Genomic DNA, 27,743 nt, shown 5'->3' with positions numbered 1-27,743 from the left:
TGCATTCCAGGATGGGCAAACGGGCATTTCTTTAAACCTAAGCTAACTTGTAGCCAGCAGTGAACCAACTTGGTTAAGTAGGTCAGTTTTTACTGTGCTGACATTCCAGAAGTCTCTCGTTAGCGTCTTGTAGGCTACTGTTGCAAAGTGACGCATGCACGACTCACATCAGGTAGTGACACTGGTTCTAGCTGTTGCTGCTACCTGTTTGGTGCTGGATGGAGCGCCCCCATTGGTTGTTGACAATGTTCATCTGATTTACCTTCACTACCAAGACTTAAAACCTATGATAATATCAAACACGTTTGATTTTGTTGAAACGTCAAGATGGGAAACATCTCTACAGACTCTGTTGTAAAATAGTCTGTGACAGTGAAAGTGCTTGAAAAGTCATTTGGTGTAAGGTCGGCATTAGCTGTAAAAGGAGTTCCACCCCTTCTTAACACCGTAGCATTGTGTAACTCTCTGCTATTTACTTCTGTCAAAAGCCTCTCCTCGAGTCTCCTTCACACTAAATCCTCAGTAATACCAGCGTGTATTGGCAGCCGTGCCCCTCGGGGGCACTGCAGTGCACACTTGGGAGGACAGCAGGACCAGCCCTGTTTTGGAATAGATCTCTTGGTAATCTTCTCTCTCCCAATGAGCGCCTGAGCATTTTCTGGCTAAGAATGATTAAAGACTCTCAACCCCCACCTTCCCCCTCCCTGCTGCATTCCAGACCACCCTGCCTGACTCTCGTCAGCACCAGTGACATCAGAACACATCAGTAATGACACTAGCCTGTGGCTTCTCGTCCTTTTCTTTTGTTAAGGACAATGGAGGCCTTTGGATATGTGCATCATTTGAACTACAATGACTTTTGCATGAGTAACGCACTCAGCCCCACTGTATTCAGATAATAGATGTTCTCTGAATGCCTTAGCCAGTGGTGGAATGTAACCACATTTATATAAGTACTGTACTTGAGTACAAATGTTGGGGTACTCATACTTTACTTGAGTCTTTTATTTTCATGCCACTTTCTACTTCTACTACTCATTTCAGAGAGAAATATTCTACTTTTCACTCCACTACATTCATCCGACAGCTTTAGTTACTAGTAACTTTGCAAATAAGATTTTTGCACCCAAAACATAGTCGAGGAAATACTATGATTTGTTGTAAATTAAACTACAACAGCCTACAAGTACAGCTGAAACGATTAGACCATTAAACACTTAGTTGATTGACAGAACGGTTTTGGTCGTTTCCATATTTTCACATGTAAATCGGTAAATTATGGGTTCATTTCAACCAAAACTAGAGTTGTGATGGTTGGAAAAGTGGAAAGACGACCAGATAGTATTGTTTTGTTTCTGTCAACTTTGAATAAAGTATGTTTTAGGATGATGAAATTACTGTTCATTTCCATGGAGTCTGGTGGGTTTAGTGAACACAAGTTTGCGGATATTTTTATGTTTAAAAAATAGAATCATTATTTTTTTCTTCAAGATTATTTTTGGGACATTTTAGGCCTTTAATGACAAGACAGCTGAAGAAGTGAAAGGCAAGTGGGATGACATGACATGCAGCAAAGGGCCGCAGGGTGGAGTCAAACCCCGGCCCGCTGCGTTGAAGAGTACACCTCTATATATGGGAACTCGCTCTACCAACTGAGCCATCCGGGCACCCTGCAGCACGGTAGACAAACTACAACCATAATTGAAAGTGACATACATTTATTTTAATGAATTGATTATAGATATTAACCTACTCCCTTTCATTACAATTGAATGTAATTTGATTTTACAATTTGGTTGGGAAGAGATAAACACATAAACACACATAGGAATAAAAACTCAGCAACTGTAACTGAAAAAAGAAGCAGCAGCACCTCTCCACCTGTCACTCTCACAGCCACCCTGCTAGGCACCCAGGCAACTAACTTTTGATGGGACTGGTGTGTTTTATACCCGTGTAATTTGTGGCTCAGTGGTTGATCTTGAAGTAGGCCTATTCTGTACCATTGTTGTAGCTGTGTGCCTATTATTATTATTATTATTATTATTATTATTATTATTATTATTATTATTATTATTATTATTGTATCCTGTGTTACCATGCCATGACCTCCTTAGAAACCCTTTCCTAAATGCTGTCAGACAGTTGGAATATTAATTTAAGTCTGTCAGTCACTTAGAAACAAAAACATAGGAAAATAGGGTTGAAAAGGGTTGAAAAAAAAACTTGAAGGATCTGAACACTACTGGCCTCAGCTGAGTACAGGACACTATCATCATGGATATGAATCAGTCAAACAATTAAATAGGTGATGGGTTGGTAAATATGGTAGGACTGTATTAGGAATGATGAATACAAGATGGGTGTCTCACTGGAGTGTCGGTCAGAACACAAAGGAGTCGATGCAAGTTAATCCAGACCAGAACTTTACTGAAGTGTTGAAGGACTTATGGCATTTTTCCACTGCTGGTAACAGCTTGACTCGACTCGCCTCTACTCGACTCAACACATTCTGTGTCCGTTTTCCACTGCAGATTGAGTAACGCCTCAGCGTGGCTGGTCACCATAGCTACGCGTGATGATTTAATTTTCAACGCGACTCACAACAGCACGTCGGCTACTTGCCACAGAAATGTTTTGTTTCAATAGAAGCTGAAGGAAGCAACAAAAATCACCGCTTAAAAAAAACAGGAGTTTGGGAATTCCGACGGAGTTCAGACGTCGACATGACGGTTGTTCGCCGACACAATAGGGTAAATTAAGTTTCCTAACTTAGCTAATGTTAGCTAACTTTTGGTATCGCCTCAGCTCGCATGGAACCTCGACTGAGGTAGTACTAAAAAAAGTACCTGGTAGCAGGTCCCAGGGACTTTTTTTCGTAACGGAAAACCAAAAAAGCCGAGTAGAGTCGAGGCGAGTCGAGTAGATACCACGCAATGGAAAACCGCCATTATAGAGCACCGCATAGCACAATAGGGCACACTGTTTGGCATGTAATGTGTAAGTGATTAGGAATATATTTGTCTTCATGCGTGTGTGTGTGTGTGTGTGTGTGTGTGGTCTGAAATAAACAAGAAATAACATGAATGTTAATTTCTCATTATAAAATTAGCTGCATCGTTTACATTAATACAGACTAAACTGACATTTCTTAACTATAGTGATTAATTGTAATGGCACAACAGTATATCCAGTGAATTGCAATACAACAGTGCCTAGTGTCAGTGCCTAGTGGCCAACTGAATTAACATTGGACTGTGTGGCCACTAATCTAATTAAAAATGCGTCACATCTTACACACAGCATATGGAAGGGTTGGCACAATTAAATCGTGGGACGGATGAAACATTCCAGTTTTCTCTGAGTGCAATGATGATAGACAGACTTCCTTAGGTCAAAACATAGAGCATGTTAACCTCCTTCTATCAGCCCAAGATCTTCCTGTTAGTTCTTTTTATCACGCCGTTACACCCAATGATGATGGTCAAAAAGTAAACTTCATTAGCGGTTACATTTTTTCAATTATTAATATAGTCAATATTAATATAGTGTTTTGTCATTTAAAGGAATAACTGCATGCTTATTCAGTAGACCATTTCGTGTTCTCCACAATCCCAGACATTCATATTGCATGCTTGTTGACATGGAAAGCAAAACAGGCTGTAACGGCATATGTCTATGTCGGTCCCCAACCTGGCTGTAACTCCATGGATTTTAAGTAAACACACAAATATCTGTGTTTTTACAATCATTTATGGAGGTGAGACATGGAAAAGCAGTTTAAAAAAGATGTAAATATATTTGTGCCCGCCAGGTATGGGGGATTGAGTTTTCCCATGTTATCCTATGGAGCAGTGGTCTAACCCACGTAAACACCTATTGAAACGACATTTTCCACAATAGAAACATGATATAAATGGAAAAACACACTGTCCTAGCTATGAAAATGGCCATATCATCCACAGTACATGATATTACAGCTTCACACACGCTTCACGATGACGGCAATGAGTTGTTAACAGACATTCACAAGACATATAGCCCTGCAACAATCTATGTAAAATAATAACTTTTGGAAGTACCACCCATGATATATAGAATAATATTAAAGTTGTGGGTAGTTTATATGGCTTAAACTGTATGTTTCATTCATCCCTCGCCCATGCTGTTTCATTCATCCCGTCCAGGAGGAAAATATGAAACATAACGCACATCCCACTTTTGCTGTAATAATTCCTCAACAGTTTTATTCAAAGTTGAAAATGCAACTGTATTTGACAGATGACACATGTAGGTTTCTAGGGACAACATATTAGCTTTCAGTGCGATACGATCGCTTTGTAAAGTACGTTTTAATGAAAAAGTGTTTCAACTGTCCCAGATCTCCCCTACATCGTCAGGAATAGGTCTAATAAGCCAAAATAATGTCACATCTAAATGTTAACAGAAGTCAGATATGAACCAGGTTACAGTTTAAGTAGATACCAAAATTAATCACAAACTATAAGTGTTTACAAAAGTGAAAGTAATCTCCGTAATGTGAGTTTATATTGACGACACTCAAGCGCAGGCCTCTAAACACATAGGGATTACACCGAACAACTCACTTTTCAGCAATGACGCACACATCGCACACAGCAGTTGTCTCCCTCTCGCTCCGCTGCGCATCTATCTTGAGGTGATGGCTGGAAATGTTCATACTGACGCATTCGCACAGGCACGCTCTTTTCCAACACAAACAATCAATCAGTCTGTGTTAGTTTTGCCATTGCTGTGGCCATCATCATTATCACCCCTGCTGCTCCGACCACAGCTATTTTAGGAGCCGCATAAATAAGTGTAAAAGAGCCAGCTATAATTACTTCTATCCTTCATGGACTATCACTCACTTCAGCATCATTATATTCTGCACTGGAACTTGTTAAGGTTATATCCATGCTGAAATTAATATCTTCATCTTTAATGACTCCAACTCAGTTTCTCATCCCTATTTATGAGAGTATCATTTCTGCTCAACAAAGTGGTCTAAACTCTCCTCAGCAGAGGAGGGAAAGAGACCACAGATTTTTTTTTTTTTTATTCGAGTCAAATTACAGTCAGGTTGCTTAAGTTTCTCCCAAGTACGTTGTCTATAAATAATTTAGAGAAAAATGCTAGAATAGCTCCAAAAAGTGCTCATGTGCTGTGTGCCAACATTCCAACTAGTTTTCTTTTTTTCCTAGGTTCCAATCATAGACAGTTAAAGAAATGGACCAACAGATCCCGTTGTTCTGGACGGAGACCAGTGAAGTCTATTGAAGCATTTTTCCGGTGGCTGAGCGTTACTGCGCAGCCTCCAACTGAGCTTGACGATGTAGATGTGACGTGTGCAACCTGTCTGAAAGTTGTAAGTCTTCTGGTAACTGTGCCAAGAGAAAACTCAATCATTCCCAATCAGCAGAGATGGAGAGCGTAGATACATGTTAGGTGATAACATAGGCACAGGCTAATTATTGCTAGCTAAAATGCTAAATAACATTACTAATTAAACCTAAACAGCTAATGGAAGTCCAAACTGTCTACGAGCTTATCCTGACAATACGGTGATTTGTAGACTATGTGACAGCGAGACGCTTGGTTATGACACAATTGTTAGTATATTTTTACAAAAAAGTTGGCTACGGAGCCATAACATGATACACAAGGTAATTTATACATTGTTGAGTTTCTCTAGAAATGACCGATGGACAACTTAAGTCTTTAAACACTTCAGATGTAAAGTTATTCACCGTCAAAATGGAGGCAAAATGAATGCCAGTCAATGGAATGCTAACAGTGGGTGATGCTCCGTAGCAATAAAATGGCGCCATAGGAGCTACGCTTTGTGGACCCCCACCATTACTACCACTTAAAAGTAATTAGGACTAATCATTTTTGCTGGATCCAGCTCAATTTAAGAATTGGAGATACACAGTTAAGCACGACTATTAGGAAAGAGGTTGCCAGGCTGTGGGGTTGTTAATATGTATGTAAGTATATCAACGACAAAAGATTTGAGAAAATCTGGGCGCTACTCATTCTGCTAGCCAACATTTGCGAGTTGCAAAGTGTCACATTTCAGTTGTGGACCGACCCAGGAGTGCACACAGACTCGTAAGGTGTAACAGGAAGTGAGTTTATTGATAGATTGGAATTTTGCAAGCACTTGTGGAGTTCAGAAGAGAATTGTTTTGTTTGAATTTTCTGTCGTGGTGCGTAGTGGCAAACAACGCAGGAAGGAGCTAAATAACAATACAATCATGGCCAAACCGTGGAACAAAGTACACTTATATTTTTAACAGAGGACAGAAGCGTCATCAGCATAACAGAAAATTGGAAGAGGAACTGAGTAACTAAGTTTAACCCAGCAACAGAAATTCTCACACTTGTGATGTTCAACACTAATTGCACTGAGTTTTGGTTATCTGAATCCCCCTAGCTCAAACTCAAACTGAAAGCAGTGTCACCTGTTTAATTTGACCTGGAAGTGAAGGGTGATCCTTCCAATTACAAAATAAAAGCTTTGACAGTGGAGTTTTTAAACCACCAGATGGGGACAAAGAATGTTAGTTGGTTTCTGTACTATCGTAAACATTGAATTGTGCTAACATTAACTAAAAATGCATTCAATTTGTTTGCCAACAATCTGTAGTTTTAAACCGTTATAGCAGTGTACTTTTAAGAGTCAAATTAATTTAAAAGTAGTGACTAGAGGCCATGTTAGCTTTGTTTTCTACTCTTTCTAGAGTGATTTTTTTGAACCAGGTGTAGGGAGTTCTTATCTTTTATTTTTTATGAATAATTTTAACATTATTCAAACCAGTATAAGAAAAACATGTATGCGTGGGGCTCACTGTCATTTCTGAGGGGAATGCAGCCCTCAGAAATCTAATTTGCTCCATATGAGGTGGTTAGGTTAGCGGTGATCTGGTCTGACTCCAGGGGATTCCAAGAATGATGACTTTATATAGTGCTGGATTCAGAAAGAAAGCATTTTCAAAATAGACTAGATAGAATATCTTACCGTCTTACTGAATATCTTACCGTCACCTAGTTTATAGAATAAACTGGTTACAGTAAGGAGATCAGTTGGATCAACAGTTTGGCTGAACTACAATCTCCGGTATTGAAATTGTGGGTTAAACGGTATGGTAATTAGTCATAGAATGTGTCCTGTAAATTACCTGTTGTCCTGGATATTTATTTGTCAATTGCTCCGTACAGAGGAGCAATACATTTTAAAAGTGGACTTTTTTCCTTCTGCAGACTAACATTGAAAAAGACATGACCCTGTCATCCAGATGGGGGTGTGTCCTATTGCAGCTTCACAGTCATAAATGTTTGTGCCCAGGCCTTATTTACCTTATTCCAACACTGCGGAAGTACAAAAACGGTCGTATAGAGAATAGTTGAATCACTTGTCAAGATTATCACTGATAAAAAATCCACAAACCTAATCATAATTCTCTTTAATTTTTTCATGCAGTGTGTAAGCCTTAATTCTCTCTGAATCTGTTTATAAAGTTGATGGTCGTTTTAGCAGTGTTGTCCAGTCCATGTCCTGGGATCCTACATGGATATGGATGTCCATACAACATTTAATGGAAATCGCAAAGTTCTATCTTAACAATAAGCGATAGTTGTAAGTGGAAAAAAGAGTTGATTCCTATTCTTATTCCAGGCAAGCACAATATTAACCGTAAATTTGCAAATCTAAAAATACATGTAAATAATGTATTTGTAGATAATGTATTTGAAGAAAATACCAGCACATGCTTGTTTTGTTGTCTTTATAGGTTGAATAGTACTTCCTCAAATACATAGTATTTCTTTACAAATATTGTAAGAAAATGAGAACACAGTTAACAGACGTCTTTCCATTTAATAAATATGATTATAAATGCATCAAACAATTACACACAGCACAGTTGATATCAAACAAAAACACTGTAACACTTTACCGTCTGTTCTTATACAAAAGCTGTACAGTAATAAAAGTCTTTTTTTTGTTATTAATATTTCTCTACAAAAATAATAATCTTGCTAATTCTGCGGCGCTGAGGAGATAGAGATAGAGAGATAGAGAGAGGGGAAGAAAAGAGTAGCTCCAAGCTCGGCAGGACTTCCTGTCTGTTCGACCTTCCTCCTCTAGTGAAACCCAAAGACAAAAGATGCCTTTATCATGACCGACCTCCTGATCCTGTCATTTCCTGTTCCCTGGGGTTAAACATGGACCGTATTTTCCTATGTTTTGTGTCTAAGTGACGATGATGGAAGCAAGAATCTTTGACATTGGTGCAGTATTAAGCAAGATCTGCAGTGGCAAAAAAGCTGCAATGTAAGTCAATAGTCCAATTGATCACCTTTAATTTACTTCCATATAAAGTGCTCGTTTTGCCACTGACATGATCAGATTATTATTCTAAGTGTCTGACAACATTATGGAAAGGATCCCTTTAGAGGTCAACATTTCTTTTAAAGAGTAAGTTTAAAAAGAAACAGCCCAGTAAACACTACTATCAAACCCATCAGACTCCATTTAAATAATCTGTATTTTTCAAAGTTTTTCAAAGTTGACAGAAACAAAATCAAACTAGCAAAAGCCGTCTTGGTTCATCTTTCCACTGTTCCAACAATCACCACTTTGGTTTGGTGGGGGAAACAAAAACCTAATTTAACTATTTACATGTGGTGAATATGCTGGCTTTCATTAATCAGTTGGATATGGGAAAATTGGGTCTAGGTTATAAATATAAAAGGAATTACCCTTTAACTACGTTGTTTCTGACCATGAGGTACCGTCTACTGTATGTCTCCCTCAAACTGTTAATATCAGATCCAAAAGCCCTTTTCTAAATCTGAAACGTGAACCAAATCAGTACTCAGTATGTTACATTCTTACTTTGCAAAACCTGAAAAGAAATCCTTAATGTCCTTAATCTTAGAAAATCCAATTATTGTATTGTATTGCTACATTTCTAGAAATGTCATTGATGATTTACAAAAATCCAATTACGAGTATAAAAAAATACCCCTATACACCATGCAATGGAACAAGATAAATCACCTTGTAGCTGAGTGCAAATTCTGTCCTGCAACCTCAGATGTAACACGTTAATACAATGGAAATGAAGATGGAGGATAAGTTGTCACCAAATTACCTTAGCATGCAGCTTTGGTATACAAATGATTAATTTAAAAATAAAAAAATGAGGGCAACACACACTGGTGGTCTCTAGACTTATCATTCCCTATCTACGCGCATTGACTTAAATGTTGCTCAGTGGCATTGACAATGCCACTCAACTACGCAAAAGAACTTAAAAAGAAAGAAGAAGCTAAAGTGCAGTACAACAAAAATATGGTGTTTTTTCCAAAAATATACCATGAAAACCTATTCTGGTACAACCTCAAAATACAGCTATGAACCTGAAAATAAGCGTAACATGAGCGCTTTAAAACAACATGTAGGACAAGCTGATCGTCATGGTCAAAGGCTTTCCATTGCTCTACAATATAACTTAATAAGCAACTGGGACTTAAACAGGAGAAACAGTGCATGGCAACACATCACTCTGGAAATGAACTACTCTGTTGCGCACCAAATGTGACAACAAGACAAATACCTGAACATCGGGACCTCAGTATCTAACTTACGTGCTCAACGCAAACATGCTCTCAAGCTTCAGGCTCTCTGCCAGGATATGCCATATTCCTAGAATTGATGGATATTAATATCCTAGAAAATTGTACTGCATTCACTCATCAGAGTGACACACCCCACCTTCTATACTTTTTACAGCTTCGTCTGTCTAAACACTAAAGAGAGCAACTTGAAGTGAAACAGTCACATTGCCCTTTTTGCTATTTACTGTGGGCAAGCCAACTTTGGAAAGTTAGCTTTATATGCAAATAGGGCAAGAATAACCCACTCTGTAGTCAGCAATTTTTTTGTGGTAACATGAATATGCCCTATGTCGCTTAATACATCCCAAAATCACAAAGAGTAGACTTGATTATAACTTTCTACAAGATGGGGCCTTAAGATTAGGTAGTGATGGAAATGTTCCCTTAAGACCCTTATCATTTCAATTACAAATGAATACAATACACACCTTGGGTCCCCCCAAGGTTCTGTGACCTACCACTTACTTAATTCAACAATTTACGTGACTTTGTGTCAAAAGCATCACTTCATATTTGTTAGTACCGGTAATCTTAAAGACAAGACTCAAAAGGTGTTATGAGCGGTCATCTGCCTCCTAGATATGGTTTAGAAGGGGCCTGGTCCACATACTAGAAGGTTCAGAAGGATGTTATCATCTATTTGCATTGTAACGGTCGCTGTTAGCTTGGTCAGGACCAATTGGCATTACTTTTTAACACTCTGGGAGTCCCGTTAGCTTAGGTAAAGATTGTGGTTTGGGTAAAAATATATGTTTGTGGTGTTAGTTAAGAACATTACACAAGGAACATTGCGCAAGAAAGTTAACTCACGCAGTTTAAAAAAATAGCCAACGTTGACTTTTGGTTTCACACGGGACACCAACACCAACCTCTCGGTTGAAAGTCCTGTTTATTTTTTGTTGCCCTTATGTATGGTGCATGGTTACATTCTGTACTGATTGTGTAGGTATATGGCAATTGTGGCAACAGCTATTTCTGTACATCTGCGAGTGAACTGTAGAAAAGATCATCCAAAGTTGACAAGACCACACTCCCTCTGTAGTTACACATTTCTACAAAGTAAAGAGTGAAGTAGTAAGAAGTAGTTAGAGTGAAAACTAATCCTGTAAGGTTGCCTCTGGAGATTTGAACGGCATCAATCAGGCATTTACATCTGTCAGATTTTGCACACAAAGTACCACACAGCTTGACAGTCCTCTGAACAAGCTAACCATCCGTGTGGCCTGGTAGCATCTGCACTCTAGTTCTCCGGCTCCTACAGTGCAATTAAATGAGCTGGGATGAAGATGGTTGCTACTGGAGAGTGGGTCAGGACATTAGCCTAAATGTGTCACCAACCATAGCAAGCCTTGAGCTTGACTGGCCACATTAAGTATTCAAGAAGTCAAACTCTTTTTATTCTGTCCAATAGTACGCTCTTAATGCGTCATGGCCCCAAAAAGCACTCTTCCATCTCCCTTAACCTCTCTCTCTCTCTCTCTGTTTCTCTCTTTCTTGCTACCATGTTCTTTGGATTCTCCCACAAAGTAGTTGTATTTCATTCCAACTGCCACCTTTAAATCTGAGCTTTGATAAATTGTCCTCTGCCTGCAGTAGGGATGTTGCCTGTGATTGGGGTGTGGTTGAGGACCACTTTGGCCTACTTTTCTTTGTGGGATAGCCCTCCTATCACCCGGCTTCTTCTGCTAATCCTAAAAGGTGTACAATTTGCAGTCTGAAGGTGCAGTGTAGCACCTTAGCCATCACGTGGTCACTTCTTCTGTAGCACAAAACATTTTACAAACTGGTATGTGTCTTAAATAGTACCAGAATCGTTAGATTAACAGCAAAGGTTAAATTAATCCAGAAAAACCAAACCCTGTATTTTTGTTAATAACTTAAAATCAGAAAAAAAGAAACATTTCAGTAGAAAATGTGTATTGTGCCATAAATCAGCTTTCCAAGAGACAATAGACAAAAAGCTTTGAAGTACCCTATTCATATTTTATAACAGCATTTCTGTTTAGTATGACATGTTATTAAAATACACAAATTTATAACACAGACATTCATGATTTCCAAATAAATGTGTAATTCACTTCAATAACATACTTCATAAAAGTATATTCATATGAATAATAAATAACACACTACTGCTGTCATAGAACAGCAAACCAATCTCAGACATGTGAGCAAAACCAAAACATTGTTGCTTATTTAATTTTTTACCATCTCCAGTTCATGCTGTCGTTCCCTCTGAATTATGTATCTGACTTGTATAAATAAGTGGGATTTTTTAAAATGTTTAATTCATCAGACACAGTGTATGTTGAAAGAAAATTGAAAACCTGTACACAGTTTCTTCTGGTTTCAACAGAGCACAGTATGTCATCAGGGTCCAACATGCACAGGTATAAAGCTCAAAACCATTGTGTCCCAAATGGTAAAAAAAAATATATCCATGACGAAGCTGGAGTGGTAATCCAGTCCAGAGTTTAGACAATGTACGTGGGGAGTTCTGTGGAGAATTTCACATGTACATGAGGTTTCATACATCCTGGGGATAAAGAGGACAGAGAAAGAAACAAGTATCATAAGACATTCGTACTAGAAGCTAGAACAATTAGTCGGTTGCATTACAGTAAGTAATACATCCATTAAAGCTGCATTTATTGATTATTGGACCCTGAAAACACAACATCTGACATATTTAAAGGGAAACATATTAGCATCTTAGCCTATTTATACATCCAGCATTAAGCAACTTTGGTATTCATTTGTAGTCGTGTTTTTGGTCACTCAATAAACGTTTAATCCATTCTCCTTTTACTTCTGTTTTGGTCTCCACCAACCCCTGAGACCAATATCTGTCTCTTTAGCTGCTTTTAAGGTCCCGTATTGTTAACAGTAAGATTTCCATGTCTTTTTTGATTATCAAACTTGATTACTAAGTCGAGGCACTATATAAATACTGTAAAAGTATAAAAAGCTCAATCCACAGAGAAATGCACACAGCCTGTATTCATTTAAAGTCCATTTAAACAAGTATGGTGGTCATGTCACAGCTAAACTGTATATAGGTAGAAATTGGCAATACAGTGCCGGTCCAGTCATTCCCCGGCTGCAATGATGATGCAGAGATGCTTTGAGCACAGATATGCAAGAACCAGAAACCAATCAGAACTGATCAGGCTTTTTTAGGGAGGAGGTCTTAAAGAGACAGGCGCTAAAACAAACTGTTACAGACAGAGGGTGAAAACAGGTGTATTCAGACAGACAGTATGGGAAAAAAATTATGAACATTAAAGCATGTAAACATGTTCTAGTGCATACCCAACATACAAGTATGAACATGAAAATGTGCATGATATGGGACATATAAGCTCACTACAGTTACCAGTTAGCTGCCAACTTTCTTTAAATGCTACTTCCCGGCATTACGCAGCATGGAAGATAAAGCTGCTCCACTAAAAATAGCTGCCTGCTGCAGCAGGAAACAAGGTTGAAAAAAAACAAAAATAGGCTAAAAGAGGCTAAAAATCTAGGCAGAGCTGTGGGAAACTGCAGAATTGGCAATAAGTGTCTGGGGTTTAACACTACACCTTTCCACACTACACAGTAACTTCAGCCATTGTTAATGTAAAAATATGCATACGTGCGCATATTTGACCAGATAAGTCAACTAAAACTGAAAACCTGAATAAAAGACTCTATTTATACATTGAAGAGTTGTGCTAACACCAGACATGTTAGGCCAAATATGATAAAAGAATGTACAGATCGGTGACGAATTACAGGAAAAACCTAAATACATGAAAATGCAGATGTTTCCACACAGGGTTTTACTAAATGTTTTGATAATTACAGGAACGTTATATGAATCATATGCTGTGGCCTTCACCAGATCTTAACCCAGCTGAACTCCTCTCTCACGAACACTTCATGTTGGATTTTTCTTGTATTTGTCAACCGTCTGTATCTGTCGTTAAAGGGTGACAGTACTGAGGAGAAAAATGTAGTTTCTCGTACTACTTTTTATCATACTCATTTTTGCTTAGCTGCCTTTCACCCCTTGACCGGACCATTTCCCTTCTGAGGAACAAACAACAAAAAGCACAAGATGAGTCTCATGAAACAACACACAATGGTATGAAATAAGCAGTGGAGAAAATTAAAATGCACAGATATGAGTCAAACCAAAGTGAATATTTACCTATGGGCCGTGAGTTAAATTCTGTGTCCAGAATCTCCAAAGAGTGAACCAAGTCCCGCTGTGAGCTGGCCGTGGCCCCTGTTGGATTAGCTGGACTCATCATTTCTTGTTCTTTTTCGTTCTGCATCTGCGCATAGACGTTGAGGCCTGGGATCTTCCTTGAGGAAAGATTTACAGTGAGGCAAAGGGATAAAAAACAACAGCCTAACTAAAGCAAAGAGAGCAAGGACACTAAAATGCTATGTACCACCATTTGTTGTTTACTTAACTTTTGATGATATGAATTTGCATTTGCATGTAAATCCCTATTTACACAAATACTCAAAGCGATAAGGTCTGTCAATCAGAAGTTTTATTCTGTCTGTAAATCTTCTTGACCCTTTGCGCACTTTTGCCTTGAAACTGCACCTCGGACATAATTTAACATTTCAGAAAGGTCAGCTGCCTACGTTTGAAGGGCTTATTTTTGAAGGCTGACTGACATTTCTTTTGCAAAGAATGACCAGACAAAGGAATCTCCACAGGATTCCCACAGATTAAAAACCACAAAGCCAATTCTCCAATGAGCAGCGCTGGGTATGCCGGCGGATACTTTTGACAGGCAGCCATCTGTAGCCTCGCGGCAGCTTTTGTTTACTTCGCTGTCAGGACGCTATGACACCTTTCACGTACAGCCTGACGATTATAGACATGACATTTCATGAACACTTTACCTCTTGAATTTGTAGATGACAAATACAGCTAAACCCACAACCACTACTGATAACAGCATTAGCATGGCAGAGCCACTGTGGTTCTCGCTGGTGTCCACTAGGGGCGCTGCGGAGACAGGGAAACAAGAGCCACAGAATAAAAGCAACAAAAAACACTATCTCCACCTGTATTTCCACCCAGCTGAATCATGCATTGAGCAGTCAACAGGATGACTGACACCTATGTAAATTATAATAGACTGTAAAAATAATGAACAAAGCTTCCGGGCCGGGAAAAATTAGACAATGCGGAAGTGCCTTAAAGCTGCGTTCTATTTCCTCCACTGGCTCCGAAAAGAATTCTATGAGAAAATGAGCCTACTTCTTACTTGATTTATCACCTCAATAAACATTTTCATAATGACTATATGGTCTCAATCACTAGTTTCAAGTCTACTTCAATAGAGCACGATGTGCATTTTGTACATCACGGTCCCAGTTATTTTTTAAGTTGACGATAACGCAGGAGATGCTTTAGAAGTGGCTATATGCCAATTGGTCAATCAGAGACTAGCGATGCTGACCAAGGCATATTAAAACAGCCGTGAACTTGTGTTTGTGTTTTTATCGCAATGTTCTCAATGTGTGTTTTAACTTCATCTTTAAAAGTTGATTGAAACATTTTGGTTGCCTAAAAATGTGCTGTTCAGCGTTTTGGCACCCAAGACAGCTAGCTCTTGCTAGCATTAGTTGGTAACTTAAGGGAAAGTTTGCCGATTTTCTGTTCTGCCCGTACATGCAGATGAATGGCGGCAGTACCCGGAGGTCTGTGTCTACCCGCCGGCAAATCTCCTCTGGATGACTTGCTTCCGAAGGGTCAACAAACGGCAACTGTCCCTCTTTAGCGTTTAGCTTAGCACAGCGTTGCTGCTACCACAAACAACACTGGCTTGGCTGCATCATCCTCCCCATCAAAAATTGTCATGCCCTTCAAAATTGCCGTGCACAAACCAATGGGTGACGTCACGGATGCTTCGTCCACTATTTATTCAGTCTATGTAAATAATAGATCTTCTCTTACTCTTTATCTTATAAGCCTCTTTAGGACAGTAGCAGCATCCACAATAGGAAGAGGCACACATACTTGTAACGATGCTCACTCTCTGAATGTCTCTGTGTAGCTACATGGTGGGAGCCAATCAGACACAGGGTTATTAGTTGACGGGGGCAGCAAGAAATAATAGTAATATACCTGACTGTCCACTGTATCTAGGTCTCTTGATAGTATGCATGCATTATGTTCTGTACCACTTATTACATGAAGAACAAAAGCCCTCCTGGGAAGCTCTGAACATACAGCAGCTGTGTTTGTTTACCTGCTGATAAGTGCGCTGCATACACGGTGACTTGGACCCCTGGCCGCAACGTGAACTGGACAAGGTTTTGATTTAAGGCGTTGAGTAAAACCTCAGAGAGCTGTTGGGACACAGAGGGGAGACAAGGTTTTTATATTTTTTGATCATGCACAACAGGACAAAACATGCAAGAATTAAATCCCCCTTCCAATACTATGGATATAGTGCCACTTGGCCAAGCAGAGGCAAGGATATGTACACCAGAAAGGGGGAAAATCCCATGCCTCCCCCCCGTAAAATGGCACCCTGGATGTAACTACTGTGGGAAGTGTTGGGATTTAAAATGTTATATGTGCTTAAACATTGTGTGTGATTTGCATTTATACATTCAAGCTACAAAGGTAAAAGCATTATTTCAGCATAAATGAAGACATGTTGGTCATGCATTGAGTTTGTTGTTATAAGTATATAGTTTGTTGTTTGTTGCATTAAGTTGTTTTGCAATACTTTTGTTTTATGATATAAGATATTCTGGTATATTTTGTTATAATCCAGCTCTCCTAAATGTGTTAGAAGCAGAATTGATTGATAGGGATGCTGCCTGTGTCTGGTTTCAGTCTCTTTCACCCCCACTGATCTTTTCCTGAACTGAGGGTCATAAACCTTAAGTCACATTCCAATTGAAAGATAACAAATAGGCACACACACACACATCACTGCGGTCTAAAGACCCCACCCTTTGTGAGATAATACTGGGGGTCCGAGAGCCAAGGAGTCAGACAAATTTGGGGGAGAGCCGTGGAGACACTGGTCTTACCGCCTGAGTCACAGCCGTGCCCCCCTTCTAGCCCCACCCCTGCATTATTTCTAAGTGCCCATGACCCAAAGACACCTCGCTGCCTCCACCAACAACCCCATCTGAGCCTTCCTGCTTATGTAAGAGCCTTTGTCTGTGGGACCTTTCTACTCCGATGCATAATGCATAGGATACAGCCTCACTTGATCTATGCTTTCCAGACTGGCAAGCAACCTTCTGCACTGATAACATCCAACTTTCACACAAATTGGGCAGAGTACTCTGACCCCGAAGGTAAACTATAGAAAGCCAGAGTCCAATCTCATTCGCTCTCTATCTATTTCCCCACATAGATCCTTTCATTCATGCAATTATACATCTCTATCCCAGGGCTTTAACACTTAAACACGATCTAAAAATGAAATGATCCTCTGTTTAAAATGATAATCCAATACCATAACATTTCTCGGTGTAAAGCGCGCTCATTAAACAAGCATATGTGGAGCTGCATAGAGAAAACACAAAACTCAATAAAGCTGCCATTTTCTTTGCAGATGCAGGTGCCGTTTTTTCCCCCTCTGCAGAGGCTTCATTTATCTTATCTGCCTCATTTGCCAAATGAATTGTGATATGAGTAATTTTTGTAGTGCTTCATTCTCCCCTTTATATTTCATAGGCGTTTGAATTTAGACCGTGCTATGACTAATTACTTTTTCCCAGTGTATACCAGGGTCAGTAAATCTATAACACACTTTTAAGATGCCAACCTTGAATGAGGATGTATCGCAGCCTTGAAGATGAAGAGAGAGAGGATCTTTCCAGGAGATCAACCAGGTGCGTGTGTGTGTGTGTGTTTGTGTGTGTGTGTGCGTGTGTGAAGGGGGGGGGGATCAAATTGATTTCTTTCCCAGTTTTTCTACCCTACACACGCCGTGGATTTCTTCCCATGGACAGCAGCTCCAACATTATCATCAGTCATTATCTATTACGTGAGGCTCAGAGCTAATTCAGTCCATCTTGATACGCCGGTGATTTAGTGAACTGATCAGCCATGACAATTTCTTTGTCTGGCTCTTAAGGCTCGAGACTCCCTCCCCACCCCCCCTCCCACCTCAACACCCCACAGGATGTGACTTGAGGGAGTTTGAACGCTTCTCCCCTGATAACTTGTTAATACTTGTCAGGCTTATTGATGAGTCTATTGCAGAGATTCCTCAGGCGTGTTCTAGAATTAGACTCATGGAAAGACCTTGACATGCTTGAATAGAGCCATACTGACATCTGGTGGAGAAAGGAGGAAATTAAATTTGGGATTTATTTCTCAGGGAGCAATTACTGGAATGGACAAGCTGCTGCTGAAAGAAAAAAAAAAAAAACAAGGATCAACCTATGACTCACAAAAAGAGAAAAAAAGGAAACCATGTTTCAAACTTGTGCATGGTGTTATGGTAGGATTACAGTGGGGATAACGAGGTGAAATCCATCCGCCTACACAAATACTGTCTCGGGGCTTGAAAAAAGGAAGTAGACAGAGCAGCAGTTGGTGTCTCACCTGATCTAAATGAGCAGAGCTCTGCTCTGCTTTCCCCTCAGTCAGCTGTTTGTCAGGCAGAAGGAAAAACTCTGCTGCTGTGGGTAAACCAGGGAGGACGGTGACCAGAAGCCGATCCTCTCGCACCCCTGTGGCCTGTAGGGGAACAAGAGGGGCAAGCAGTTCAAAAGTTCATTACTATGAGATGTGCTTGTAGCACTAAGTGTGGAAAACTGTCAAGTCACATTCACGTCACATTCATTACACCCACTGAAGGTGCTCATTGAATTTGGAGTTGGCAGTGAGAACGGGTGGGCCTGCTTAGTCATACTTGTCCGTAAGCAGGGGCAATTTAAGCCATTTTTTCTTAGATTGAACTTCATCACCCCTTAAAAAGAAAAAAAAGTTTGTGTGAGCTAAGTTCTGCCCCAGGAATATTACAGCATTGTGGAACTAAACTTACAATCCTGATACCTAGACCACTCAGGAAATAATTCTGAGAAAATAGTACTTCTGTGCTTAATTTCCATTTGTGCAATTTTCATTAGTGCCATTTTACTAAATCATGTGCAATTATTGTATAATACAGTTTACTATATCTGACTTATGTGCATTGCCCTTCTACAATACTTTTATACTACCAGTATTTATTTATGCCGCAGGAGATTGGTTAGGAATGGTCTATTTTAGTCTTATTTAATGTACAGTAACTTTGTACTTCTTTGTTTGACACTTGTTTATGCTGCTTGTACATTTATCTATCTCTGCTCTTGTCTTTGCTTTTGCAAACCGCAATTTCCCCACTGTGGGACAAATACAAGTTTTCTTATTTTATCTTAAAATCTCATCGATCTCTAATTTTCAAAAGTTCTAGAAACAGCATTTTGGAAATGTCTGCTTATTTTTTTGTCATTTTAGACATTTATTTGACAACTGAAGACTTGAATTGGGGGGAATGAGGTGCAGCAAAGGGCCACAGGTCGGCGTCAAACCCTGGCCCGCTGCGTCGAGGAGTAAACCCTGTATATATGGGCGCACACACCAACTGACCTATCCGGGCGCCCAATGACTGCTTTTTATAGCTAAATATTCAATTTAATTAGTTCTACCACCTCACCGCTGTGGTAGTGGCCCTGTGGCTGAGCATTAGTTTTCATTAGAGTGCATTAGAGTGATCGGTGTCCTTCTTGTTGCATAACTCAGTGTTCCCCCTAACAAGATGGTCCGAAATGATGTTAAAATGCACAGTTAGCACAGTAGGATTACCCCTAAAGCTCTGATCCTGGATCCCTGTCTGTAAGACAAAGCAGAGAGTTGGAGTAGACCTGTAGTTATCTGGGAGTTTGTTCCAGATATGTGGAGCATAGAAACATAACGCTGCTCCCCCCTGTGTAGTTCTGACTTTGAGGACAGAAAGACCTGTCCCAGACCACATGAGAGGTCTAGGTGGTTCATAATGTAGCAGCAGGTCAGAAATAAACCAACAGTAGTATTTTTTAACCAAACTCTTTTAGAGACAGAAAGCCTGTGTAAAAACCTCAGACTGTGAATACTGTAAGAATCCTCATAGGCGGTGCTAAGCTAAGCCAGTTGTACTATTACACAGCATGTGTAATCTCTTCTGTTGAATTCAGTCATTATGGAAAGCGTGATAACCAATTTTAACATAACTCGTAATCTGATCGATGGACATGAATGGATATAAATGCAAATTGTTTGTTGTTATTTGGGGTTTTATGTTGCCTATAAAAAATAGGTAATATTATGTTATATGTTATAAAACAGGGATGATATGAGTGCAATTTGTGGACCAGAAAGCCAAAACAAGGAGTTCAAAAGCTCTTTCGTTTTTTTTGCGGGGAAATGCAGTTGGCTGTTATTTATATAATTATCTGTGGGTTTGTGACTATAGGTGACACCTTTCACATTACACTTTTATGCATTAATATAAAAATATAAGTTAATATGAAAAATGTTGGCTAGTGCAGCTTTAAGTTCTAAAACAAATCAAGCAATGTGTGCAAGGGTCTAACGTTGGGTTCAACATTGGCGAGGGGTTGAGATTGTGTACGAAAGTCACAAATTATTAGAAGGAAATTAGAAAAAAGCGCCAAAAAACTTTGGAAAAAATCAAAGAAAAAAGCAACAAAAGCGTCAAAAATGTTGGCTAAGCGGAAAACCTCTGATCGCACCCCCATCAACTCCATATTACACCTATGTGCCCATATGACAATAAATAACACAGAGATTGGTTACATATCAAGCCACAAGAACACTGACTGATTATACGATATCATAAAATGGTTAAAGACACCTTTGCGTTCATATATTAGGTCTGCAATACTGAGCCAGCTCGAGGTTTTATAGTGCTGTGACTCATGGCTCATACATTCATAACAATCCAATGCAACATTAAACCCATTCCAGCCATGCTCAGACACTTTAATAGTAGCATCATGCAGCTAAATGTTGCATGTATGTCACTCTTGTTGCATGTATGTCACTCTCAGTCTACTAGGAATGTAAAACAAAAAGAGAGCTTGTAATTTACCAAATGTTTTCACTGAGCCTTCCAGTATGGTTTTGCTGCAGTGACTCTTGTGAATGTTTCATACTATCATGTCATATTTTCATCGGAAAGGTTTTTTTTTTATTACTTTTTTGGGTTCTGCCTTCATGACGAAATGATGTCAGTAACACATAACAAAATAGACATGTTCACTGAAGTCTGAACAGCCGCGTATATTTTTGGCATCAATTCAGATTTTGCAGGATCAAAACGTGTGAAAACATGATGCAAGACTAAGACTGCTTGTTGATAGGAATAGGAAAAAGTATTGACATCCAGATGATGCTGTAAAAAACAAAGGTAATGAGGCCAAAGCTGTACGTGCCATGGCATGCATGGGTTTTCAATCATGTCTTACTTTGACAGGTCACAAAGCAATCAACTCCAAGCGTCCTTTTTGCTCTGTGCACAACATCCGTACACAACATCCACAACCTTGTATGAGTACGGCCTTGAACTCATACAGCCAATGCAATCGGCATGCTCTTGAACTGTAATTTTCCCTCTCTCACTGCTCTTGCCTTGTCATTTATCATCATAAAAGTCTGATTCACGTCTCAAAGCCTGAGGGAGGTCAAACTGCACTAATAGAGCGTCAGAGGTCCAGTCAAGCGCCGACGGTGTTTACCAGGGTAAAGGGACAGTTTCCTTGTAAAGGCCTGAGAGAGCTTTACCTCGATCAGAGACTTCTTGATGACACGGCTCACATCCAGCCTCCATTCTGCCACATCAGGGTTGTGGTCGTCCAGGTTTGATGAGAAGGCTAGCAGATGAGAGTGGAAATACTCTGCAAGGGTGAAAAATGTGAAAAATGTATTTAATGACACATGAAAAAGTCAGAGTTTATCCTTTTGTGGACCAAAAACTAGCCCCTTCGTTTGAGGAAAATTGTACTTCATTGCCGCTTGTGTAGAGCTACAATGATTAATCAATTAGTTAATTAATCACTTTATCGCCACTATTATTAATTAATTAATTACTTATTTAATTAGGAAAGGAAAAATAGGAAAAATATTTATTCTTAGATGCATTGCAATTCTTTCTATAAAAGATTTGATGCTCAATTCTGATATGTTAATTATTGATTATTAATTTTAAATGGATTGATTTTCATTTAAAAGTTTCAATCTCCAGACATGCATACATCAGAAAACAGACTGAAAGAGGACGAGATAATGGACAACAACTTAGAGTTTAAGCAAAGTGAAAAAAAAAACACAAAAATGGCCAAAAGGGAAAAAAAATAAATTTTGTACATATACTGTACGTGATCTAATAAGACATACATAAAATAGTAAGGCAAAACACAAGAAGGCTTGATGAAGTTGATCTACTTTATCACGTTACATGTGACCACCTCATGTTTCCTGTTCTCCACCTTTAAACATGACTCAGCCTCTGACATGGAAGCTCACTGTGAGAGAAGGTGACTCAGCATGTTGAATGGAATGACTACAAAATAAAAGCCTCAGTAGACAAAACATTTCATTACAACTTGTGTGTGACAAATACCGTGTATGTCAAAATCTAACAAACTCAGATTTATATGTATTCTTTTTTAAATCACGCATTAAAATGCATACATTTTTTTGAGATGCATCGATAATTGAAAAATGAGATGCTAAGAGATTTTGAAGTATTTTTTTGAGTATTTTTTTCTATAATAAGATTCTCTGATTCCAGTTTGTTAAATGGGAAAATGTTCTAGTTTCTTCACTCCTCTTGGACAGAAAACTGAATTTTTTTTGGATTTGTGGACAAAGCAGAAATTTCAGGATTCAACTCAGGCTTTGGAGTTGAGGTGGTCTGGGCATCTGGTAAGGATGCCTCCTGGGCGCCTCCCTAGGGAGGTGTTCCAGGCACGTCCAGCTGAGAGGAGGCCTCAGGGAAGACCCGGGACTAGGTGGAGGGATTATATCTCCAACCTGGCCTGGGAACGCCTCGGGATCCCCCAGTTGGAGCTGATTAATGTGGCTGGGGAAAGGGAAGTTTGGGGTCCGCTGCTGGAGCTGCTGCCCCCGCAACCTGATACCAGATAAGTGGACGGAGATGGATGGATGGATCTCAGGCTTTGGAGCACTGATTGTACATGTTATGACATTTTATAGACAATAATTATAATTGAGAAATCAAGAAAAATAATCAAAAGAGTTATTGACAATTGCTAGTTGCAGCTGTGAACTTGTGTCTTATTTTCATAGTTTTGGCCATCATGTCAGATCCCTTACAGCGACAATGCGACAACGAAGTCCAACATTACAAAAAAAACACAAGAGATTAGACCATAAAATGTGTTATGAGCAACAGGTTATCCAGATGATCTAAACCAATGGATCAAAGGGAGTTCCACAGGGTCCTAGGCAAAATTACTAAAATTCACTTCAATGACAGAATGTTTTGACTATTTTGGTCATGGGTTTCATACACTTTCTGTGATGAAACAACAAAAACAATAAGACCAAGTTTTTTATATAAGATGAATTCTCCTCTCTCTTTTGAAAATGACTATATTAGGATCTATCCGTTTCTTTTTGAATTCTGAATTCTGAAAAAAGTAGAGATGGAGTCACGCAGTGGGCTCACCGTGGACGGCGATGCTTTTTCTGTCCTGCAGGATAGTATTCCCTGCAGACACCTGTAAAGTGACTGTACTGGTGCCTTCCTGGGAGAATGTGCACGCCACACTTCCCTCCAGGGTGATTACTGGCTGCTGGGGGAGAAAGAGAGAGACAGATAGAGAAGGTAGGGGAGAGAGCCGGTGAGTTACCCTTTCCAACGGCAGGTCTCACACTGCTGTTATTTACACTACAGAGGGGTGAGCCTCCTGGTGCACTCACACACACTGTAAACAATGGAGAAATGTCATTATTATTTACATTTATTTTACATAATTACATACAGTTTGTAGCTTTAATCCTAACCCATGAAATCTTTTTTTGTTCATGTCTTTTTCATGTTAAATGAAGGATGTTATTTAGCTAACTTAAGACCAGAGGTGGGTAGTAACGAGTTACATTTACTCCGTTACATTTACTTGAGTACGTTTTTGAAAAAATTGTACTTCTAGGACTAGTTTTAATTCACTATACTTTTACTTGAGTAGATTAGTGAAGAAGAAACTGTACTCTTCCTCCGCTACATCAGGCTACAATGAGCTCGTTACTCGTTACTACGCTTCATTGTTTTTACCCCAGCGTACGTCTCATTTTAATGTTTTATTTTGACAGAGAGAGAGTCTTCCGCTGAAGGCTCTACCACGTGACTGTGCTTAACCAATCACACGTCGTTGTTCAGTCATGTGACCATACTCGTTTCAGCAGCGCGACAGGTTAGCTTTACAGTCGTAGCAAAGCAAAGACGTCAGAATCATACGTCGCCAAGGCAACGCAGACCAGGAGGAGCCCCCCCCCCCGCCTCATAGTGAAAGCATGGTTACCTTTTAGGAAAAGTGAAAAACAGCAGCTACATTGTGCGGCGTTTAGTGTCGACCAAAACAAACGGACATGTGAGCGTTCAACAACTCAACATCTAACCTGAGGAAACGTAGCGGTAGTTTTAGTTTCTGCTGTGGAGAGGTGGATCTTTGTCTTTTAGGTTACATACAGTATGTTTTACACATGCAGCATCCATCCTAATTTGATGTGACAAGTCTGTCAAGTAAGCTATTTTGTAATTAATGAATTAATTTTAATTTATTTTTATTGATATAACTATAATTTGCCTAAATATGATTATTTTGTATTTTGTCGGTCTGATTGATGCTTGTGTTGAGAAATAAATCAGACGTTACTCAACAGTTACTCACTACTTGAGTAGTTTTTTCATCAAGCACTTTTTTACTCTTACTCAAGTAATTATTTGGATGACTACTTTTACTTTTACTTGAGTCATATTATTCTGAAGTAACAGTACTTTTACCTGAGAAAAATTTTGGGCTACTCTACCCACCTCTGCTTAAGACATGTTTTTACAGTGTTAAACTTGAATTTTAAAGTCTAAACTATAAAATAAAACATACGTATTTCTATAATTATGATAATTTGTGAAGGCATTTCCAACATTTTATGTGAAAACAAATTGGAAGAACAAAATAAAACTGGTTATTCACAGTTTCAGGTCTTTTATATTCTTGACATCTATATTCACAGTCTGTTTCTTGTTTTTTGTTGTGTGTTTAAAGAACACAGGATTTAAAAAATAAATAAAAACACAATCACTCAATCACTCACTCACTCACTCACTCACTCACTCACCCACTCACACACTCACACACACACACATGCAACATACCTGCCGACACTCCAGTTTTTCATGGGTTTCTCCCATTTTTTTAGCCAGTTTTTTTACCAGTTTTTCAACAGTTGCCAGTTCTCATATGAAACACATCCTATTCACACAATCCACACACCATATACAATGTTGAACCTGTTTTGTCACCTCAACATGGCAACCTATAACCCTCAACCTGGCAACCTAGAACCCAGTTGGAAAGTTCAGACCCAAAAGTAAGCCAATAAAAGTGGCAGGTGAAAGAAATCAAAATATAGCTGTAAATTATATTATATACTGTATATACAGTATATTATTATAAAACAGTTTTGGGCACAACAATGTACATGCATCTTACCTAGTCATATAAACAGCCTCCACGGTTTTTGAAGGTGTGTCAAATTGATTTTAATGTAGCCCATCCTTCAAAATAAAACACTAGTTTGGCTTCAAAGTAGGCTAAACTTTGTCCAAGAGAGAACTGAGAGCAGCTACATCTGCCACATATATATATACAAAACATTACAAAACATCCTGATGTTTGCCAAAGAGACAGTTATTGATGCTCAAGAAATTTTGAAATATTATTTTGTTAAATGTGTTTTTACCACAGTGTTAACTTCAGAGCACTGTTTCTGTGATGTTTTGTACAAATAAAAAATATAAAGAAATAATAATAAATTGTTTGTATGTTTTTATTTATATTGCAATGAAAATAAAACACTTACAGTACACTTTACAGTGTACTGTAAGTGTACACAATCATACAATCTCCTGGAGTTTGAAAAACAATTGTTGGCAGGTATGACACACACACACACACATACAAACACACACACACACGTGCACGTGCATTAGAATATGTTGAGAGCTTGCTAACATTCTGAATAAAGTGTCAGGGCCCGCAGAGAGTTCCCTGCGTGACACCAGCAGATCCTTTCTATCATTAATCACATCTGCATTTGTTCTTTAAATAGCAATAAGATGCTAATTATTCCTGCGGTTTATGGCCAGCTGACATAACTGGCTTTCCTTGTGGAAGGCCCCTGTTGGTGTTGAACAAATACATTTACAAAACTACGATTATGAAGTGGAGCATTTGTACACACTGTACAGGGCTCCAGAGGGATAGAGGTTGTTTTTTAGTCTCATTAAAGTCTCTACTAGCTGTGAAATAACATTGCGCTAAAATGCAACTAACATTTAAGTAAACATTTGAAGGTTTAGTTTATGCAAAGTACAAAAAAATGTTTTCTCACATAACTTAAGCGGTGTTTAGACATTAGAGTAGAGTTTATTTCATTTAAAATTTGTGGTTTATAGACAAACAGTTACTTATCCTATCAACTCTGTCTTATTTTTAAGCTATGGTGCGTAGTTTTTGTCTCCCCCATGAGGAATTCTAAGTAATGACCACAAAACTGTTGGCGTGTCCCCACCCCTCTTGCTAGTAGCCAAGGAGGACACGGAGGATGTCTTGCTTTTGGCCAATAATGTATGGTCATATACTTTATATTTGCCATCAATAATCATTTAGCACTATTTTGTTGAGCAAAAATAAAAATCCCACCCACCTTCATTGTATTTAGGTGGCAACTTCAGTTTCAAAAGCTGAGTTCTCAAAATTGTGTGCACAAAATTAATCTGCATGGATCGATAGAAGATATTGTCTGACATTTTAACTGTGTGGGGATGACTGGCCACTGGCTTCTGACTTTAGTTGGAGTTTGGAATAAGAATGAACAAGAGACACACTTGACTGGCTGGTCATTAGGCTGCTTGGTGTCTCTGTACTTCAGCATGCTGTGATGCTTATTAACAAGGCCACATTTTTTTTGCGACCTGGATGCAAATAAAAAAAAAAGTTTAACAAAATGATAATTATTTTGGAACAGACGAGTCAGCAACCTATTTTACTGCGAACGAAACAAAAGTAAAAGCTCAGAGAGAATTGGGAAAGTCTTGAGTGTACCTCTGTGTTATTTCCGATCCACCAGATGTAGGTGACCGTTCCCACTTGGCTGGGCCAAAGAACAGCAGTCAGGTTCACTTCTTTATTCCTCACCGCCACAAAGGGAGCTGAGAGATGGATATACTCCAGCTGACCTACTCAGGCACACAAATACATCACAAAGTGAATTCTATGCGCTGTGTTGCAAATGTATGTTGCAAAACAAGAGGAAAAAAAAGAGGGACAGGGAGATTGTAGCTGGGTGGGGAGGGTGAGTTTTTTCCTCTTCTCAGAATTCTGTCCTGCACTGGGACCGTTGGCTGCCATCTGTGTGATATTTTTCATTCATGGCACCCCTGAGCCTGCGGTGGCTATATTTGTTCAACTGGCACCTAGGATTGACAGATTGGCGGGGCCAACGGCGCTCCCCGATCAATAAGTCAGCTCCGTTACATCTGTCACCCCCTGAATACACCGGGGGTGGTCAGCCCCGTTACATATGAGGCAGCAGTGGCTTCTGTATAGGCTGAGTGGCTGTGAAGCATAAGCCGACTCGAGTGGAAGTGTGATGGGATTTGTTCTATCTCACTTGTTTGTGTGGTTATGGGAGGGGAGCATGTTCTGTGAAGAGATAAAGCACAGAATGTGCCACACTGCGTACAAACTGACAGCCACGATTGCAC

General features: G+C 39.3%; 1 protein-coding gene across 6 annotated transcripts in view; it reads right to left on the bottom strand.

Annotated features, from left to right (window-relative positions):
* Positions 1-1,859: 1,859 nt before the first annotated feature.
* LOC116694595 (VPS10 domain-containing receptor SorCS1) overlaps positions 1,860-27,743 on the bottom strand; it is a 244,842-nt gene continuing 218,958 nt past the window's right edge. The window contains exons 20-28 of one of the 6 annotated variants that reach the window (XM_032524402.1): positions 27,082-27,215; positions 23,424-23,550; positions 21,515-21,627; positions 18,293-18,427; positions 15,966-16,065; positions 14,611-14,716; positions 13,898-14,055; positions 13,717-13,776; positions 1,860-1,873 (exon numbers count right to left, since the gene is read on the bottom strand). In XM_032524402.1, coding sequence (XP_032380293.1) covers positions 13,739-13,776; positions 13,898-14,055; positions 14,611-14,716; positions 15,966-16,065; positions 18,293-18,427; positions 21,515-21,627; positions 23,424-23,550; positions 27,082-27,215 — 911 coding nt within the window. In that variant the 3' untranslated portion in view covers positions 1,860-1,873; positions 13,717-13,738. Of the gene's footprint in view, positions 1,874-7,886; positions 12,242-13,716; positions 13,777-13,897; positions 14,056-14,610; positions 14,717-15,670; positions 15,771-15,965; positions 16,066-18,292; positions 18,428-21,514; positions 21,628-23,423; positions 23,551-27,081; positions 27,216-27,743 lie in introns of those variants that run through there. The other 5 variants (XM_032524397.1, XR_004333231.1, XM_032524393.1 and 2 more) reach the window with 5 other exon arrangements.

Source organism: Etheostoma spectabile, chromosome 2 (genome assembly GCF_008692095.1).
Source record: "Etheostoma spectabile isolate EspeVRDwgs_2016 chromosome 2, UIUC_Espe_1.0, whole genome shotgun sequence".
NCBI classification, from domain to species: Eukaryota; Metazoa; Chordata; class Actinopteri; order Perciformes; family Percidae; genus Etheostoma; species Etheostoma spectabile.
Note: the sequence above shows the minus strand (reverse complement) of the source record. Positions and strands in the feature narration are given on the sequence as shown.